Source organism: Colossoma macropomum, unplaced genomic scaffold (assembly GCF_904425465.1).
Source record: "Colossoma macropomum unplaced genomic scaffold, Colossoma_macropomum, whole genome shotgun sequence".
Lineage (NCBI taxonomy): Eukaryota > Metazoa > Chordata > Actinopteri > Characiformes > Serrasalmidae > Colossoma > Colossoma macropomum.
The window spans coordinates 390976-412500 of NW_023495565.1; the positions used below are offsets into that span (position 1 = coordinate 390976).

The following is a 21525-nucleotide window of genomic DNA, read 5'->3' on the forward strand; positions in this document are numbered from 1 at the left end:
ATTATTGCGATTTTGAACAGACCTATGTTTAATTAGCGATTTTCCTGCTTAGCCCAACATCTCCATTCAATACCGTTCATTTCGGACACGCCCCCTATCGTCTCAATGCTGTATTGCAGTAATGTTTGACTACAGTGGGCGGCGCTTTCCACAGACCGGCTCCGCTGTAGCTCAGCAGCAGCGTCGTTTTTCGCTCTCCGCTGCTGCCGCACAGATCCGCACCGCCGTTGCCCAGCCCCGCCGCCTCAGGTCGGGCTTACGTGGGAAAATGGCGACGGACAAACCCAAACATGAAGGCAGAGTAAAAATCGGGCATTATATTCTCGGAGACACGCTAGGAGTGGGGACGTTTGGAAAAGTTAAAGGTAATTCTCCTTGCTGGTTTGTTGGTTCGTCTTTTAATGGCACCGTCCGGATGATGTCAATGAGGCTTCAGGTGGGAAACTATCGAGTTAGCCATAGTTAGCCATGTAGCTCATGCGTTTGTAGCCTTTCGAAAGCATATTAGGAAGTTAGTCTGGGCGTTAATACTACAGACATTAAGATATATGCCTGGGATTTAATGCGACGTCTAGTGTTTGAGTTTTTACCTCATTTTATGACTGCCGCTTCGTAATTCATCTGCTAGCTAGTTAGTTAGCGAGCCAGCTAACTTAAGCTAGCTTTATCTTTTTAGCCAGCTGGCTGTGGAGTAACCTAACGGCAAGCAAACCTAGCTAGCAGTGGACTCTCAAACGATGTAACTTCGTTTTGTTCTTTAAGGCAGCGTGTTTTGATTTGTTGAAATGAAATGCGTGAACAGGTTTTCACCTTATCGTTATTGTTTGACAGCTGTCGAAACATTTCAGCCAAAACGAAACTATCTCTTGTATCTGTCATAACGTAGCTAACCTAGCTATCTATAAGACCGAAAATTAGCTCGATCAGTTGGCTCATTATGACCCAAACTAACAGTGACATTTTAGTCTGGCAATTTCGTTGGTCTTTATTATTGATTTTGCGGCACATTGCCGTTTTATGTTTCCATGAACGTGCCTAATGTTCTTTAGCTCGCTTGTAAGTCAAACGGGTGTCAACTTTTATGACTTGTTGTGTATTTGTATGAAGTCAAAGTCCGCTAGCTAGCTACTGGAAAGGAAAGTCCTTTGTAAAAGGTATTCTAAAAGCTTTTCAGTGATCATAGATGTGTCCACCTCCCACAGGAGTGAGATTTGGCATGCGGTTGCTGTTCTGTGCTTTTCAAGGAAGAAAAGCTAGCTAAAACCTGTGGTGTGCAGTGGGGCATTTGCAGAACGACAAGGATGAGTTTGGGTTTCTCTCGGTCTCACTTGATGTCATTTAATCAATGAACGTCTGCACTACTTCTACGGTGAATCATTTTTCCCTCCAGGGGATTCCAACCTTTATCAAGCCTTGCTATTGTGACTTAATGTACATGCTTCTTTTAGTGTTATTAGATGTTAAGGATCTAGGGGTGAACACAAATAATCACTTTCCTGCATACAGATATGAACATTTAGGCAATAACATGTTTTCTGACTTAAAAGGAAATAGCTAAAATACTACTGATAACTTTGAATTGCACGCATTGCAGTAAGTCTACTACAACTACATAATTTTAAACTGTAGAAATAGACTACAGAATAAAGTTTGTCATTGCCTTTTAAAGTGGACAAGTGGACTTGCATATCTTGCTTAGATAAAAGTATGTCATTTTTAACAGTATAAATCAGATTTTGCAAAGAGACCAAGTAGGTGGCCTGATATGTTGCCTAAAATCAGTTCATACCTGTGGAAATGTACAGATTTTTTACTGTCTCATACTTATAAGTGGAGATCTCTTAGCTTCAGAGTGCTAGATTTTCATTTTCAGCAGTGCAGTACTGCTCTCCAGCTGTTAAGGCCTGTATGAAACACACATTCTAGGTTGATTGTTCTCTTTGTTTATGATGCTGTTAGGTGCAGTCATTTGCAACCATGGCATTACTTTTCATTGCTGTGCTAATGACAGCTTTTACCTGGGCCATATTACATTTGTGACTTCAGTAAGATTGAGGCATGCAACTGAGGAAATTACAGACTGGATGTTGAGTCACTTCTTTTTAACCTGAACAGAACAGAACAGAACTACAATAACTTGAAGCTAAGGTTCTGATAGAGATATTGTAAAAATACCTCCTAAACTTTGATGGCATCTTGATCACATCCAGTATAGCCGTGGAAGATGTATTACCTTTGACTCATCTATTCTGTTGATACACACATTTGTAATTATTTTTAATATGATGTTCTTTTTTCATTCATGACATATTGACAAGCTAAAACATGGTTAGAAGCAGTCCAGGCCTTTATAGCTCAAGGTTAGACTACTGTAATTGTCTATTGATGTAGCAGCAAGTTCTTGTCAACGTTTTAGCCAGTGTAGAACAAATCTGCCAGAATATAGCTTTGATTGGCAACTCATTTCATATATATATATATATATATATATATATATATATATATATATATAATACATATATATTCATATTCACACACGCATACATATGCATATATGTAAGTGTGTCTAAACATCTTAAACTATTATGGGTCACCTTGAATACTGCAGTTAAGTTCATTACATTCAATACATTTCAGTGGCAATACCGATACCTTGACTTCTGGACAGATTCTTGAAAGATGCTGTTTCCAGTATCTTGTTTTCAGTTACAAACCGAAAGTCAATGTAGCTTAAACCAGAAATTAGTGTATGTGGTTTCCCGGAAGTGGATATATTTACTGACCACAATGGATGGCAGATTAATGAAGAAGCAATGATAGTAATAACATGCATACAGACTGACCGTAATTTAGACAGCCAATCAGCGATGTAGACTTTGGAATAAACGTACTTACTGGAGCACTGATATACCAACTACTTATGTAACTTGGACATGAAATGTCTTGATAATCTGTACATAAAAGTATTGAATTCTGACTATAAGTAGGGTTGTAGTAATGACAAAAAAAACCCAAAAATCTTTTATACAAAGGGCAGTACAGGACCTAAGAAAGCATATTTAAAACCACAAATATTGGTTAATATTTAAGATTTAAAAAAGCTGTATTAAATTTGTCAAAGCTAATATGTAACTTTACTTAGGGTGTCTTTGAGACCCTTGAGGTTGAACCTTAAATAAACAGATATTTGGTCATTTTTAACAATCTAGATTAGTATTTTTATCCAGATGGTGGTTTACAACATGATTTGTTGTTTACCATTCCCGAGTCTGTGTGTATTTGTCTAAACCAAAGTCCTGAGGATAATTTCATTATCCTATATTTGCTTATAGAGACTGTATTCTGTATTCTGGTTCTGCTCTTCAATAGGCTTTGCAAACTGTAGGCCATTTACCCTCCTCAATGACTCACTCTGCTTTGGTTGACTGGCTGCCAGGTTAATGCATTACCTGAGGACTGGTTAAATCAATATGAACAATTTGTTTGAGCAGTTTCTCTTGTTCTCTCTCTGTTACCTTCCTTGTCGGTTTACCTTTCTGCATTTGTCCTTCTACAGATTAGAAGCATACTGCTAAATGGAATGCAGAAATTGCAGCCTTTTGTCATTATCACATTGGGCAAGACATTGTTGCCAAAATAATTCTCATAAGATGTCTTGTTCAGAGTTGTACTTCTTCCTGCCACATTGTGAGACGGTAACCTTTCCTGCCATAAGCATTTCTTCATCCTGTCTTGAGCAATTTAGAGTAGTAATTGAACTAAGCCTCCTGTTAGTCATTGCTAATTCCATCTTGCCTCTAATTCAGAGTGCTTAAAACATACTTTGGCAACTTTGATTACTGTTATTTTAAATACTTTGGCCAACAAATCTAAGATGGTGTATTCTTAGTTAAGGGCCAGCAATTATTGTGGTAAATTACACCACAATGCGTTTTTCTATTATCATGGATATCATCAGTACTTCTAGGACAGTGAACAACTGCTTGTATTATAATGGATTCATACTCTGTGTATTTAGACCAATTTTAGGTCAGTCCATTATGCCTTTATTTTATTTTATTAATTTATTTAACAGTTGTTAGATTTGTCATTATGTTCCTTTCTGAATTGTTTATTTACATTGAATTTAAAATGTTTTCAGAGTTTTTTTTTTGGGATGTCCCATTTTGATCCAATGGATCAGGATCAGGCTGATCCAGACACGTTTTAACTGATTGGATATCAATTAAAATAAGCTTGCTCCAGTTCCGATACTGTTCCTTTTTCGTGTTTACAGCACTGTGGTAGAGGTGCCATGGACAGGCATTATCCACAGCCTGCGGCAGTGAGACATGTTTTCAGAAGTTAACAAAGTGGTTTAAATGTCTACAGCTGTTTTTAAAGTGAAAATTGAAAACTTGTAACATCTACAATCCCTGCATTTCAACAGTGTTTAAACTTAATTTAATTTAAGGCTGTGACACCTAATCAACGCTTTTGATAATATTGATAATAGAAAATCGTTGGAAACAAATCTTTTCGATTTGTTTGCTTGATGACGTTTGCACTCCCCATTTATGTCACCTGACTGAAATGGGGAAAACACAGATGGCAGAGACTACAGTGCAGGGGATGCATCACGCACATAGTCAAAAATATGGGAACACCGCACTAACATCAAATGAGTTTCTGGAAATTGTGTAAAACCAGGTTCACCTATCACAGCAGCACAGCTGTCGTGTGAGGATCTAGAGAACACATTTATGGCAGAAAATAGCGAACTGTGAAACTGCTGTAAAACCAGTCAAATGATAAAAAAATCATTTTTGATAGCTGTTTTATTTTAGCAAAATAAACCCTGTGTGGCTCCATTTTCATCTAAATTTTCATCATAGCTAAATTACACTTATCTTTTATCAGAGTGTTTGTGGACCAATGCTCACAGACTTGCTCGTCCTCACAGATGTGGATATGTTTAAAACAACCTGTTTTTTTTTTTCTCTGTGCTTTGGCCTCCCACCGGCATGAAAATGGAGTTTCAGGTCACTAAAAAACTTGATGGAAGAAGTTCTCCAGGGTAGAGATTTTTACAACTCTGTTTTCTGTGTTTTCATGTGAATGGATGTCTTTGGAGACACTGATATCATGTGCATGTTTATTGCTGTTTCACATAGAGTGAGCGTATTTTAGAATACTGCAGGTCTGTTATTATGCCTTGATAAAATTCCTTTTTTTCGACAGACTGCTAGCTGCACCTTTTCTTTTCCTGATTAATTGAACCTGTAATGAACCGAATAACCGAGTCACAATTGCTTAAAAATAAAAGTATCACTAAAACATTCTGATTTATCTGCAGCAGTGCTGTGTGCAGTTTCTGGCTTAAAATTGTCATTCAACAGCAGTTTCCAAACCAAGAGAAAGGAGCAGGCTACAGCTAGACAAATATGAATTCGTTGTTTATTCCTAACAATATAAAATGACTATTTTACCTAAGTAGTCCACAAAAAACAAAAACACTCACTTTTATAAAAAATACTTTTATGCACATATCAAAAATGATCTATGAAAAATTCAAAAATCATATCGGTATTGGCCAGAACTCAACATTAAGGTACTCGGATCGCATTAGGAGCCAAAACAAGTGGATCGGGAGATCCTAGTTTTTCATTTGTTCTTTTTTGAAAACATAGCACTACTGTTTTGCTGGTACATTTTGTCCATTCTAACTTGTTTAGAAAACCTAGATATCATGGTATGTATCATGTATTGTGAAAATGTTTTCAAATACAATATTAAATTTTTGCCATATTGCCTACCCTTGTTCTTGGTTCATATTTTAATAAGAGGTGGAAATGCTGTTAAAGTGTTATGCTTTGACCAATGTCTGTAATGTCTTTTTTTCCACAGATCTTGTGTTTAATCCAGTGCAATGGACACTTTTTTGCTTGTGAAAGAGATTTTTAACTTGTTTGAATATATTCAATGAATATGAAATGCTTTTTTAATACGGAGGGAATCTAATATCTGCTTCTCTAACTCTCTTCCTGCAGTCGGCCAGCATGAGTTGACAAAGCATCAAGTAGCTGTGAAGATCCTGAACAGGCAAAAGATCCGCAGTCTGGATGTGGTGGGCAAGATTCGTCGTGAGATCCAGAACCTTAAGCTTTTCCGGCACCCACACATAATTAAACTGTGAGTAGCAGGGCAGCAGTGGAAGTTCAGTTTAATGGCCAGTATCCAGACAAGTAGAGCTAAGTTTAGATAGTGGGAAAGCTTAGATCAGCTTGGCTGTGCTTTTCTTCTTAACCTGAGTGAAAGCATACTGTCAGCATGTGCTCATCTGTTTGACACTGTGTTATTTAGTGATGTCCTGATCAAGTTATTTCTTTTTTTGCCCCAGTCATGTTCAGAATTAATTAATAACCAGATGTCTAACCAGATATTATACAGTTGCACAGTGCACACTCATACTTTAAAATGTTACAGTAAAATATTTATTTGTGCATAGTGTGCATTTAGTGCTTTATTAGATCGTGTGCTGCTGATGAAATTTAACAAATCCATGCGATGGCTGGGGGCATTGAGGAGTTCAGAATGAAGCCTGTGTTCTTTTAACTAGGTCATAACATCTCAGCTACTTCTTTGAAAAGAAGAAAATTTTGTTATGCTTTACAGTATTTGTTTTTTGCATTCTAAAGTTATATGTTGTTTTGACTGGCAGAAACTTACTACCCAGATAAATAGTTGAAAATGTTGTAATATAAATTTGAATCTATTTCATTCACCCCGAGGGGTAAATGGAGTGCAGTGAAGTAAAATATCCTTAAGAAAGGATTGGATTGGGCTCAATAAAGTTGATATGAACCCATTAAATATGCCTGACATGTCTCTGATTATGATCAGAGACTGTGTAGACTTTCATATCATCGGTTTTCTTTTAAAGATATGAGGTTTTGTTCTGACAGCAACAGTATTAACGTGAGTAAGAACTAAATGGATTTACTTGCTGTTTTGACTTGACTGATAAGTGGGTTAAAACATTACATTTGACAGCTTGTCAGCTACATCTAAGTGACATGATGGACAAGGCTTAATAAAGCGAGCCCTGCCTCTTTTTATTTGGATCTCGCTTGTCTTCTTTTGCTCTCACTTTCCCTTCATTTTCATCATCCAATTCGAATCTTCTCCTCCTGCCTAATGTTCTCTGACTCACCCAATTAGTCACATTAAGGTCCCCCCTTTCTCTTTTGCTGATTCATCCTTGCTGTTAAAGTGTGCTTAAACTCTGCTGCAGCTGATGATGCTCCTTGGGGGTTTGTTACAGTGTCAGAAGTACAGAGCTGCAGAGAGCCACAATGGAACATTTTAGCCCCTTTAAACACAAGTACATGGGCAAATTATCCCACCTAAATCCTAAAAAGTATCGGCCCTTTCCTTACCTTGGTTTTATAGGTCATGCCATGTTTAGTTTGGAAGGTGCTTTTGAGCTTAAACATTCTCCATTCCCCCTATTAGTAAAAGACAAATCAGTACGCAAGAGTAATTTCCACCCCTGTGTATTTCCGGGGTTGGTTCCCCAGTGACCAGGCTAGCGGTTTTCTCATGGCTCTTCAAAAGAGGGACAAAAGAAGTGGAAAAGAGGAGGGGGCATTGGGTTTTTTCCCCTTTGAAGGGTTGAGGCAACAACTTGGAAGAACTGTTTGCTTCAAGTAACACTCAGTTTGCATAATAATACAATGTACTATGTGTAATATAAGCTAGTTTAAGGCTGCATCACATCAGATGGTGGACTTCCTTCTGTATATGCTGTCATTATGGCTTAAATTACCTTCTGTACTTTGTCACACTCAGAGCTCCGTCTGTAATGGCAGTCTTGTTCAAATTGGCCTCGCAGTAATGAAATCCTGGTAATAGACATTGGCACCTCCGTTTTTTGGTCACCAGTAGACAAGGCCAGTGGCGCTCTTGGCACAGTTGCTTTATCCTTACATTCAAAACAGGGCTACTGTAATCTAAAACACGTTTAGTAATGGGTTCACATCTAAGTTGAATGAGCAAATTTTACTGGCCTAATGCTAATCTAGGTAGTATTATCTGGAAGTTAATTTTTGTTGTTTGTTTATTTGGATTGGTTTAATTCTTACCTTAACATTGAAGTGAATTTCTGGGTTATGATGTTTTGATCTAACCTACCTGAAGTAATCTGGGGAAATTACACAGATACTTGATCCTGTATGAATAAGCCATTTCCCTTACAAATTACATTGCTGGACCTCTTCTGGTGAAAGGAATCCAGCATGAATAGGTCATAAAGTGAGGGCTTTGACTGTTCATAAAAGGGCCCAACCAATATATTCGTTGGCTGATGGTACTGTATCAAGTTCAATACTGAGGTCTTGTGGGTTTATCAGTTTTGGTGATCATCCCGCAATTAAGGGACCTATGTTTGGCAGCTTGTTTTGTGTTACAGAAAGGGCCATAACCCATTCTTTTTTGAGGGTTTCAGGCTAATTTTGAAGATTACTAAGCTGGCAGTCGTTACTTGCTTACTTCTTACACATTTTACACATGATATTTAGCATGAGGGTAATGTTTTAACATTTTTGTGAAGAGAACTGATGGAGAATTAAGATAAATCATAATCATATCAGTCAGTAAAGCTCTGTAAAGCTCTGTTTAACTTTTTCAACTCCTTGAGACCACCGGTGGTTCCAAAACGCACTTCGTCATATTCTTCATAACTTTCACATTTCATAAGCTACATTCAAAAGGTGGGTGTCATATGAGAGCTGTAACTTTCCAGTCTTCTTTCCAGTCAAATAGATGGGTAATGTAATTTTAAACCCTTATAGTAAAAGAAGCTGAAACAGATGGTGTCTCTTCAGTGATATGCTCTGTAAAAATTATTAAAAAAAAAAAATACAAAGAGAGCTTTTTTGCTTTCAGCAGTAAATTGTAAGCATATAGCAATATGTGTATGATCATAAAACACATTTTCTGTGAATTTGAGGGGAACTTTTCCAAAAAAATAAAATAAATTCAATAAAAATTGCATTTATTTCATGCAGTTACTGAATAATTTGCCTTACGATTTGGTCATGTAAATACAGATGGAAAAACCAAAATATACCCTGGTCAATAAGAGGTTAAGGTTTTTAAATTATATTGACCAGTATTATGTTATCGAAATAGCTTCTTAAAACTGTCACAAAAATATGCCACAAAATATTTATCATTCTAGTTTATAGCAAAAACATTGAGATGGACGTAGAGCCGTAGCGAATACCACAGTGTGATGGGACTTGGAGGAAAAAGACTGCTACACAGTGTCTTCTAGTACATATGGAAGTCTGTGTAAAATGTTTTACAGAATGAAATGGTTCAGGATGGTCCAGGTAGTCCTTAAATGAATTGTCCTATGTACCCCAAAATATTAAGCTCATGGCGTGCATCCTGAGTGCCTCTGGTTGGAAGTCAAGTGTTTTCATATCACCCCTATCCGGTCTCATCTTTTAGCGTCAGCGATCCTAGCTGGCTAATTGTTTGTTTTGGTAACAGACAGTGCAGTGACTTGGCAAGGGAGTTTATGAATAGACTTACTCCCACAGTCCTTGAAAAATTCAAAAGGTCAGTGTTTTAATGTGGCTTGAATGTGTGGTATGACCATGTCCACACCTGTACCAAACAGTCTCTAAATTTGTTCCATAAGATCATTGGATTAGAACCATCATTGATTGTACAGCTCCATTGCAGCATTGAAGACTTTGAAGACTTAACCCACAAACATTACTAATAAGCTGAAATAAGTCAATCCAGTGCTAGTCAATCAATGATAGTAACTCAGCTGTCATGAATATTTCACAGACATCCCGCTACACTTGTTGATTTTAGCTTAAACTGTTACTGTTTTCACTACTTGTATTGCACATCTTGGCTCCTTTAGTCTGTTTCAGTAGAAGCACATCATGTTTTTTCTTACGTTGTCCATGCACATTATGTGGCCCTGCAGAGCATATAGTTTGAATATTTTCAGTATTGTGTGGTTGAATTTGAATGTTACCTTCCATTCTGTATGGGCTGCGTGAAATGGACATACGTGATCAAGTTGTTGGATATCACAATGATGAGAACCAATGAATTGTGATTGAGTGTGCACCGCTGACTGTGCAAAGTAGCAAAAAATACAAAATTACAAAAGCATGATTCACTGTTGTGCAACAAAAAAATAATAAAATACTTACAGCTATGTACATCAGAACTGCAAGCCCATTCTGGTGCACTGAAAGGCTGAACTAGGACACGGTGTAAATGTGACGCACTGCTCTTATAAGGCATGGCGCCCCTAATGGAGAATTTGTAGCCTGCAAAATGTGTTTAAAATCACATTTTTAAAATCAGTCAGGATTCCCTGTCCCTTTCTATTTGTGTTTGTAGTCAGGATACAAACACAAATAAAGATGTATATTATTACTCTCACTATAGGCCTACAAAAATGAATAATTATATATTTAATTTCCTTAAAAAGCTTCTTATGATGATGCAGATTTGTTGTGACAGTTGCCTTTACCATACAGTTTATACATTTTACACACAACACTGTAAAAATAAATACATTACTAGTAAACACAGTCTCATAAAGATGTTTTATTGCAGAAACTCATATAGCAATAACAATAAAAATAATATGCTTTATCGTGCACCCCTGAATCTCTCTGTATAACTTTTTTTTGTATTGTACTCACTCTAAACTGACGCTTTAATTAAGATTTTGTCTATAAACAGGTGTTGTCTATAAACTTTTTTGTGTCATATTGTGTTAATAAATGTGTTAAAAGTAATGATGCACAGTTTTTTGAGAGTGAATGGTACATTGTCATTGTGTATTAGAATGTGTTTTTATATTAATAATTAGGCATTCATGTTATAGAAGTAATATGTTTAGCAGTAATAGAATAGCGTTAACAGCACATTGTGGTGAATGTTGTTAGAATACTTGTAGTAATAATAACCCACTAATATTACTGTAACAATAAAATAGCATTTATCAAGCATTGTTAAGAACATTACCACATCATACAAACGTGTTATAATAGAAGTAAGTGCAAGAACTATATATATTAGTGCAACAGCAGTTTAATATAATAACCAAATGCAGTCCTTGAATATATCCATCTATCTTTGGTTTAGGATTCTGAATGTGTTATTACAGTTTCTCTTTGCTTGTGTGATTGCAGGTACCAAGTGATTAGCACACCCACAGACATATTTATGGTTATGGAATATGTCTCTGGAGGAGAACTCTTCGACTACATTTGCAAAAATGGAAAGGTATGATTTTACTTTTACTATTACTTTTAAAGGGTCAGTATTTTTTTTTTTTAAATAAATAAAGAGCTAAAGATTGTTTTAGTTTCAAAACATTCCACTCAGTCCCCAGTCCATACAGCTGTGTTTCAGTCTAGACTGGTTTTTGAATGATGCTCAATACAGGGCTAAAAAAATCAGAACAGAGATCAATTACATAGATTAGATTCAACTTAGAGGTACAAAGCCAATGAAATTCAGTTAGCATCTAACCAGAAGTGCAAAATACGGTATTATTTACATATAAAGTGCAGGAAAGTAGCTGTGTAAGCAATGCTAAAGTTACAGTATGTACAGTTAAGGATGGTGGAGTGGTATAAAATATATAGATATTGCAAGTATAAATATATACACAGAGTGAGCGGAGAGAATGCAAATGTAGAAGGTATGTACTGTGAGAGCAGCATATGAAAAATGAAGAGAATGTAGAGTAAGAATATGTACACTAACTGTCTGTGCAAATATGAATATTTCAGTAATAGAATGTACAAATATGAATAGTGCGATGATACTAATAAGCTGTACAAATATGAATATTGCAATAATATTAGGACATAAAGTACAGTAACAGTGCAGTGAGTGAGTTTGTCAGAGTCACAGCCTCAGGGAAGAAGCTCTTCCTGAGCCTGCTGGTGCGGGAATGGAGGCTCCTGTAACGCCTCAGTTTTGTTGATGTAGATGGGGGAGTGTGCCTGGCTCCTAACCCTCCTAAAGTCTACAATGATGTCCTTGGTTTTTCTGAGTGTTGAAGTGTTGAACACTTAGCCTTGCGGTGCGCCCGTATTTAGGGTGATGGGGGGGAGGAGAAGAGTTTGTTTATCTCAACAGACTGAGGTCTATCAGTCAGGAAGTCCAGAATCCCATTGCAGAGAGATGTGCTGATACCAAGCTGACTAAGCTTGAAGATCAGCCTGGAGGGGATCACCATGTTAAAGACTGAACTGAAGTCAATAACCAGCATTCCGACATATAAGTTCTGACAGTACAGGTGGGTCAGAACAGTGTGGAGTGCCGTAGAAATGGCATCTTCCTTTGATCTGTTGCGGCAGTAGGCAAACTGGTGTGGGTCCAGTGTAGCAGGCGGACAGGATTTCAAATGAGAAAGAACTAGTCTTTCAAAGCACTTGGAGATAATGGAGGTGGGTTCGACAGGGTGAAAGTCATTCAGAGCTGAAGCAGTTGCATGCTTCGGCACTGGCACTGTGGTGGCAGTCTTGAAGCTAGTTGGGACAACTGCCTGGACCAACGACAGATTGAAAATGTCTTTGAAGACCCCAGCCAGCTGCTTAGCACAGGCTCTAAACATGGCCAGGTACTCTATCAGCGCCAGCTGCCTTTTGTGCATTCACCTCGCCTAGAGTGTGACAGACATCCGCGGTGAAGAGTGTAAGTGGCTGCTCATGAGGTGGTAAATCTGTTTTGAAGAAGACCACCTTATTTCCTCTGTTGAAGCAACCATAGAAGTGGTTGAGCTCATCGGGGAGTGAAGCACCGTTGGTAGGGGCACAGTGCTGAATGGTTTGACGTCAGTAATAGACTGTATGCCTTGCCACATGCGCCGTGGTTCAGAGGAGTTAAAGAGCTCTTCAATCTGCTGTTTGTAACAGTGTTCAGCCTTTGAGATTCCTCCTCTGAGGTTGGCTCTGGCAGAGCTGTAAGCCTTCAGGTCTTGCTTTGAACAGAAGGCAAACCTCATGAGCAAAAAAATTTAAGCATGTTTAAAGGTGAGCGTGATCACACACTTCTTCTATTTAAAAACAAAATTTAAATGAGATTACTGTAAGTATTCTGTATCAGCTGATGTAATAAAATTTCCTCCTGGTTAAATGGAATAAGTGAGTCTGTAAGTGGTACAGAATTATTATAACGTGAGTGTTTGTCAATGTTCTGTTCTCCTCACCAGCTGGATGAGAAGGAGAGCAGACGTCTCTTCCAGCAGATCATCTCAGCAGTGGACTACTGCCACAGACACATGGTGGTACACCGAGACCTCAAGCCAGAGAATGTCCTGCTGGATGCTCATATGAATGCCAAGATTGCTGACTTTGGTATGCAACGAAGCGCTGACATTCCTTTTAAAACAAAAGTTTAGCAAAACATCAAATTTACAGTTTCCCCCCTTACACTAAACGTTGATCAAGCCAAGACTAGTTTTCTATGCTTCTCTAATTTTGCATTGGAGCTATGAGGCTCCTGGAGTACCTGTTTATCTGCACATTTTAGTGTTTTCCTTGTTGCCAACACTCCTGACTCTGCTTGAATATATTAAATGTATTACGTATTCAATATGCAGATGTTTGGAGCCCTTGACCAAATTGTTTTGCAAAGGTCATCCAAACAAAGTTATGTTACAGAATTATGTTTTGTTGATTTTCTAAGTGAAAATAAGTACACGTCCTTCACAGAACACACTTCTGCACATTGTAATGCACAATTACTGTTTATTTGCTGAATTTAACATACAGGGGGAATAAATAAAAGATAAAGTGTGGCCTGTACATACGATTTTTTTTTTTCCCAGTATTTTAAACTCAGCAAAAAAATAGAAAATGTGCACTGAAATTAGTAGAAAATGCTAGATTTAAGTTTTCACTGCAGAGAATTATTTTCACTTAGAAAATCAGCTTTTCAATGTGTAATTTTACTGCCGTTTTTTAAATTTTGCATAGGACTGTTTTTTTATTTATTTATTTATTTGTTTGTTTGTTTTTAATATGTTTTAAAGCTACTGAAAAGTGGTCAAACTCAGTGAACGTTGTAATCCTTTTATGTAGGGTTGTCAAATATGATGTCAGATGGTGAGTTTCTGCGGACAAGTTGTGGCTCCCCTAATTATGCAGCTCCAGAGGTCATCTCTGGAAGGTACAGTATTCATTTCTAATAACTTCCACTGCCCCTGTGGAGCACTTTCCTCTTTCTTCCATTCCCTCAATTAACTGCTGCAGTTCTTTAGCCCCCTACTATGTTCTTCCTGGCCATTAATTTAGACTTTGATTTGTGTGGTGCTGTTAATCTTTTGAAAATCATTCTAATGTAACAGGTCCTCTTGAGAGTTCCTTTTGACTTCTTTCTGTTGCCTATACTACATCCTGTGACTGAAACGTAAATATTTCTGAACTGTCTTATGGCTGACCTGGGAATTTTCACATTCAGGTTATATGCGGGTCCTGAAGTGGACATCTGGAGCAGTGGGGTGATCCTCTACGCTCTGCTGTGTGGGACATTGCCCTTCGATGATGACCACGTGCCGACACTCTTCAAGAAGATCTGTGATGGCATCTTCTTCACACCGCAGTACCTGAACCCATCAGTTACCAGCCTGCTCAAACACATGCTGCAGGTGGACCCCATGAAGAGAGCCACCATTAAAGAAATTCGGTCAGATTACTGTCTCTCCACAGGAGCTTTATTAATACATGAACACTTGTTTATATTTATGTAGTGTTGTCTGTAAGACTGTAATGTTTCTTACCTTGTCCCTGTTTTCTCAGGGAGGACGAGTGGTTTAAAGAGGACCTACCTAAGTATCTGTTTCCAGAGGATGCTTCGTATAGTACGACCATGATTGATGAAGAAGCATTGAAGGAGGTGTGTGAGAAGTTTGAGTGCACTGAAGAGGAGGTGCTCAACTGCCTTTACAGGTGTGTGTCTGTGAATTACTTCTGGATTATTTTAATAGAAATAACTGTGTACAAGACATTTACGTTCTACACGTAAAATAGGGCAGTGAGCAGTTCATTGTCCTTGTCTGTGCTTGCTTGACCCTATCCCCTTTTTTTCATCTGTTTTTTATTTTCTTATTTTTCTTTTGGTATTTGCCTCTTTCCCTATTTGATCTCCTTTTGCTGCTGTTATTATTTGTCAAAGTTTTCTATTGGCCTTGCTTTGTTTTTTTTTTCCGTTTTACTCTTGAGATATTATTGTGCTTCTTCGTTGAGCTCTGCTCTCTAGTGTTGATGCTTTGTAAACAGGCCTGTGACCAGTGATAGTTAACAGAGTTGCTGCAGGTAGCAGCCCCCAGTCACAGTAAAACTAATTTACTGCCAGTTTAAACACCCGTTGTTCATTTGTTTGATTTCATTCAAACCATAGGAACATAATTTAAACTTGTTGAGAGATGTGATAACCTACATTAATACCACATTTACTGTACCTAACTAAGCCGAGATTGTTGCAGAAACATGGCTGTTGAGCTGTGCTGTTTAAAGGTGCTCAGTGCTACAGGCAGACATAATGCCTGTAGAAAAAGCTGCCTATGGTATGGTGTACATTTTAGGACATTCTCAGACCACAGCATCAGGTTTCAGGTATCAAATAATACAGCTTCAGTAAAATCATGTATATCAGGCAAAATGTGCCAGGACTAAAGGCCTCTGGTGTAATGGCAGAGAGGAAGGCAACAGGTTAAGCGGCCTTAGACGGTAAAATTTGTTTGAGATTCACAATGTCATTTTGTATTACTAAATTAATTATAACAGTATTCTCCAACCACAACTTTTACTTTTATTTCACAAAGATTAAGCTTCAGCTCCCATGCTATCATTGTCTTTGCTCCATGTCAGTGCCAGGGACTTAAAATTACAGACAAAAAGTGTTGCTATTTTTATTTATTTAGTTATTTGTTTATTTATTTGCTGTACTTTTATATTGCTTTTAAAGTTGTTGTTATTGTAGTTATTACTGCTATACATGTAAAATAACCATTCTAGGGAAAAAGTAAAGCAAAGGAAAGCATATGGTTTAGTTCATTGCAGTTTTTCCCAGTGGTTACCTGAGTAAGAGGACTTTTCTGGTACAAGCCTTTTTGTAAAGTGACACTGGGCATTGGTTTTATATAAAAAAAACTTCTTGTTATCTCCAAACAGTCGTAATCACCAGGACCCTTTAGCTGTAGCGTACCATCTGATCATCGACAACCGCCGCATTATGAGTGAAGCCAAAGACTTCTACTTAGCCTCCAGCCCTCCTGATTCCTTCCTGGATGACCTGCCTGCGCATCACCATGCTAAGCCTCACCCAGAACGAGTGCCCTTCCTGGTGGCGGAAGCCCAGCCTCGGCCACGGCACACGCTGGACGAACTCAACCCCCAGAAGTCGAAGCACATGGGTGTCCGTCGGGCCAAGTGGCACTTGGGTATTCGCAGCCAGAGCCGACCCAACGATATCATGAGTGAGGTGTGTCGAGCTATGAAGCAGTTGGACTATGAGTGGAAGGTAAGCCATAAACCTTTTGCAACATCTTTTCAATTAATCTGACGCTTCTGTCCAGTGAAACGGTATGTAGTATTTATTTCAGTTTATGATGGGATATTAATTTCAGTTTTTCACCATAGATGTTAATCAGCCAAGACTTGCCTGAATTTGTTTCTTCAATTTAGCACTGGAGCAACCAGGCTAACATTGCCAACTAACTATGGATGCCAATGATTTGTGTTTGGGATTTTTAATGTTTCTTTTTTATAAATAATTGTTTATTTTCAAACTGAAATATATATGTTTACAAATCGAAACAACAGAAATCATGAATGTAATCTATGGTCCATATGTCCGCTTGACAGATGTGCACGTCAAGGGGAGTCTGATTCAGCGGAACACCATTGTCTAAAATGGCTGCCTGTAGAGTTCAGCTAGACAGTGTAGTTTTGTTCATTTTTATAGTAGGTCTTACTGTGTCCTAAACCATATCAACAAGCCTGCACAAATTTAATGAAGACCAGGATGCTTTGTGAGTGGGTTTAGAGAAATTTTGGGATTGAAGATTTGGGTGACTGTTGGTTTGTAGTTTTGGGAGCAACATTAGCCTCATAGCTCCAAAGCAAAATTTGGACACCAAACATGTTTTGGCTCGATTACATGTGGGATAACTAGAAAATTGTGTAAATTAGATTTTCTGCCAAAAACCATTTCTTTAAAATACAGATGTATGTGCTACATAGAAGCTGCAGCACAGAGATAAAACAAACATCCAAAACATAGTAAGAAAGACATCACAGTGTAGTCATTATAATAATAAAAATTATACAAGTGTAATAAATAGAGTGCTGTAAGATTTTTATATAGTCAGGAAAGAGAAATGGAGAGAGAATATAAGGGAGGATGTATGGGAGGGGAAATGAAGGGGAAATGAAGGGGCAGCTCTTGTTTTCCCCTATAAACATTAACAGTGCATTGCTTTGTTCAGCTGCATGGCCTCCTGTGCTTCTTGCTCAGAGGGTCAAGTTCCACCTTCACTACTGTGGAATGTTGTTCCGTAGCTTCCTACAGGCACTATAATTAGAATAGCTAACCATGCAACATGCATACTGACAGATTTATACTGACAAAAGTGTCACATGACATGTTTTGTTGGTGTTCTAAGTTAAAATAAGTTAACAGATTCTCTACAAGGAAGAAACTTAAATATGATGGGTTTTTGCAAATGTTATTGCACAATTTATATATTTTTTAACATATTGGGGGGGGGGGGATAAACCCAAAAATATAAAATGTGCCATAGCTTTTGCACAGGTTGTATTCCCCATTTCCTGTTTTTCCCTATTTTCCAGTTCTTTGGTTTGTTTGGCTACACTTCCATTTTTTTTTCCCTTTATTTTGCCTGGAGAACAATCAGGGCATTGCTGGGCACGGCTGAGCTTGGTCAGTTTTGTTTTGGTGGTTTGATACAGACAGTGTGTCTTGCATATGTATAATCAAGATCTTGGAACCATGTGTTAGTGCATGGGACACGTAAATTAAACATTTTATTCAGGAAAGTCATGGGATGCCAAAGAACAGTCTAATAGGCTTTTATCAGTCAATGAAAAAGGGGTGTGCATGTGTGTTTGAGTTTAGGACTTCTGGCTGAAGTTCATGTTAGATAGGTAGTGAATGAATCAGCAGCATTTGTAAAGGCAGTTAGCCGTGTGTGTCCCTTGTGTTCATTTTAGCTTTCATTGCTTCTCTTATCAGCATGTGGCAGCACTCTTATCAGGCATAACAGTGTTAAAACAGCATGTAAGTAGTTATAAATAGCTGGTATTTAGTATCAAATGAACATAGAATCATGTAACTAACCCAACCAGATTCAGCATAAAATTTTAATGGTAGGAGACTGGAAGTAGGGCTCAGTATAAACAGAACAGAGCAACGAAAAAAAGCATTAGGTGCTTTGTGAACTGTAGTACTTCAGTTTCTAATGAGCAGTCAAGCTATAAATGTGTGTTTAGTTGAACCTAAACATAAAATAAAATAAAATAAAAACATGCCTGTAGTAAAGGGGGAGGGTTCTTGTGACCTTTAACATTATGAAGTAGTATTATGTATGACAGCATTAGCAATTTTGATAGTTCTGAATAAACTATATTTACAGTTTACCATTAACCCACAATGTAGTCAGTCGACCAACATGTTTGATGTCAAGTTTGCTTCTTTAGTTTTGCATTGTGGCTTTGATGCTAATATAGCTACACAAGCTTCAGTGCAAAACTAAACACAAGTAATGGCATATAACTGCCACATTAGTGTGGTGCAAACTGCTTGTCTAAATCATCACACACTTGCCTCAAACTGTTGAATTGTAATCTCACATTGACTTGCCTGTGTGGTTTCTGACACTGAAAAACATACTGTTAATAAAATTTAAAAACTGCCAAAGTACAGAGTAAATTCAGACTTTTAGATGACTGTTCAGCTATACACCTTATTATGTCCAAAAATATCTAAATCATTTGGGGAAAAGTGAGTACATTTTTATTTATTATTTTTTTATTTATTTATTTCAAGGAAACTGACAGTGGAGAACTTCTGTGTTTTTTGTGGGTTGCCAGGTGGTTAATCCCTATTACCTGCGGGTGCGGAGGAAGAACCCAGTTACAGGCATGCAGACCAAGATGAGTCTGCAGCTCTATCAAGTGGACAGCAGGACCTACTTACTGGACTTTAGGAGCATAGACGGTAAAAAGCAAACTGTGCATTTGGATCCTTATTTTCATTTTCATAAATAATGCATCTACACAGTGCACACTTCAGCTACACTTAAGTGAGTAAAATCAATCCAGTTTAGGTTAGATGCCTCTTAAGTTAACTCTTTAAAGCCTTTCTGCATTAAAAGTATTGTTCCCCTTTTTGTAGTCTTTTGATATGTGAGCTGAATTTGTGTTTTTTATTTTGTTTGTAAAATATGTTTAAAAACACAAACACAAACTTACAGCCATCTGTAGCCAGGAGTCCAAGAATGCTCAATTGGCCTCCCTCTCTCTGGGTGGGTAGGGTGCGCCCCCTCCGCCCCATCACTCAGTGCGATGCTAGCTAGCGCAGACGTCTGTTAGCTGACGTAACATATCTAGCAGTTGGCGCTTTCCTCTGAGCGTGTTCAACTGTCCAATGACATTGCGTTAGCGTCAGTTCAAAAAGATGCCGGGGCGCTTCACAGGACTGTAAATTGAGGAGAAAATTATATAGTGATAAAAAATAAGGCAGCACACACAGCTGTATTTACACCCCTGTATTTCTCTAACATTTGCAAAGTACTCAGATTTGATGTACGGCTAGTTTTACTTTTTATCGAAAGGTTGTTGGCTTAACCACACTGCCATTGCATTTATTACAAGTGGCTGTTGAGCTGTTTTCATTGATCTGCCTCCTATTTCAGCCCAGCAACACAAAGCACAAACCTACAATTGACAGTACCCAGTGTCAGATTCATTTAAAGTTTGCTAGCATTACCAAGGATTGTCATGAATTCACTTTGTAGGGATGAGGTAGGCTGTTTTTTAGATGTAAATGATAAAATGATGGTATCATGCTAATCAGAAGAGCTTAAGAGGAGATCAAAATAATGAATATAGTTTGCATCTCAGTAGAGTACATTGAGTGTGTTTTGTTTTTTTTTGTTTTTTTCTCCTCCTCCTCATAGCTGAAACAAGATGATACTCAAAGTAAATACCATGGCTATAGGCTGGTTTATCTCAGATTGCTTACTTTCAGGAACAGGTCTAAAAGATATAAACATCAAGAGTGGTCTACAATACTGCTTACCCCCATAATGATTTATTCTACAGATGACATATCATTACATGTCACAGAGAAACTTTTCACCTAATCTTGTCCAAGTATTCTCCAAATACTTCTTTGTATAGCAGTGGCGTTTGGCCACAAAAGGTATCAAACTCCTGTGTCTCGTGTCTGGGGGGATTGCAAAGTCTGTATAAGCCTATAAACACTTGGCATTCAGTTCATATTGTTTTGCCACTTGATAATAGTCAAAAGTGTCCTGTTTTTCTTTATAGCCTCTTCAGCAACATTTGTGTTGGAACGGAAAGTATTTAGCTTTGTTACCTGCATGGGAGTTTGAACAGTTGACTAGTATTACATACATCTCCATTAAGGTTGTTCATCCAAAGCATTACTTTATTCGGCTCTCTGAGTGATAGATATATCTACTTGATTTGTTATATAAACTCTTTATAAATACCGAGTTCACAGAATGTTGCTAATTCTGCGTCCAACTTTATCCCTGTCACATGAAATAGTTCCATCTTCGAAAATCCAGTTATGATTCTTGTTTTTTTTTCTCGGGCACATAATGCATTTGTGCTGGTGCCATTTCCAAAACATTTTTTTATCATGTTCTACAGATTTTCCAGGTTATTTGTGCTAGTAAAAAAGAAAATCGACTAATGCACCTTTTAATGTAGCTGAAACCGACTTCAATATGCCTCAACACTTTTTTTTTGTATTTACTTTGATGTTTCTTTATCTCTCCATCTTTCTTGATGCCCTTTATCTCACCCTTCTATTCTTTCTTCCAGATGATGTTGTGGAAACAAAGTCTGGCACTGCCACTCCTCACCGATCTGGCTCAGTGGGAAACTACCGGACTGCCCTAAAGAATGACAAAAACGAGAGAAGCGAATGTGAGGATGGAGGGAAGGGGGACGGCTCTGCCCCCTCCACACCCCCAGTGGCTGGAGGCAAGCATGCAGAGGGTTCTCTGACCTCCTCACTCACCTCCTCAGTGGACTCGATGGGGGGAGAGTCATACCCCCGGCCTGGCAGCCACACCATTGAGTTCTTTGAGATGTGCGCCAACCTCATCAAGCTGCTGGCACGATAACTCTCAGCTTCTCTGACGCCTTGTCTCTCGTTCTTCTCTTTGTTTTTTGCCGTCTCTCTCTCTTCTTGGACTTTCTACCTCCTTGTCTC

The 21525-nt window shown here is 38.0% G+C and overlaps 1 protein-coding gene across 1 annotated transcript in view; it reads left to right on the top strand.

Annotated features, from left to right (window-relative positions):
* Positions 1–165: 165 nt before the first annotated feature.
* prkaa1 (protein kinase, AMP-activated, alpha 1 catalytic subunit) overlaps positions 166–21525 on the top strand; it is a 24473-nt gene continuing 3113 nt past the window's right edge. Inside the window, exons 1-10 of the mRNA XM_036562940.1 lie at positions 166–365; positions 6030–6171; positions 11214–11307; positions 13247–13391; positions 14118–14205; positions 14497–14721; positions 14835–14984; positions 16209–16557; positions 19149–19275; positions 21132–21525. The exon at positions 21132–21525 is cut by the window's right edge and continues 3113 nt beyond it. Coding sequence (XP_036418833.1) covers positions 269–365; positions 6030–6171; positions 11214–11307; positions 13247–13391; positions 14118–14205; positions 14497–14721; positions 14835–14984; positions 16209–16557; positions 19149–19275; positions 21132–21436 — 1722 coding nt within the window. The 5' untranslated portion in view covers positions 166–268 and the 3' untranslated portion in view covers positions 21437–21525. The remainder of the gene's footprint in view (positions 366–6029; positions 6172–11213; positions 11308–13246; positions 13392–14117; positions 14206–14496; positions 14722–14834; positions 14985–16208; positions 16558–19148; positions 19276–21131) is intronic.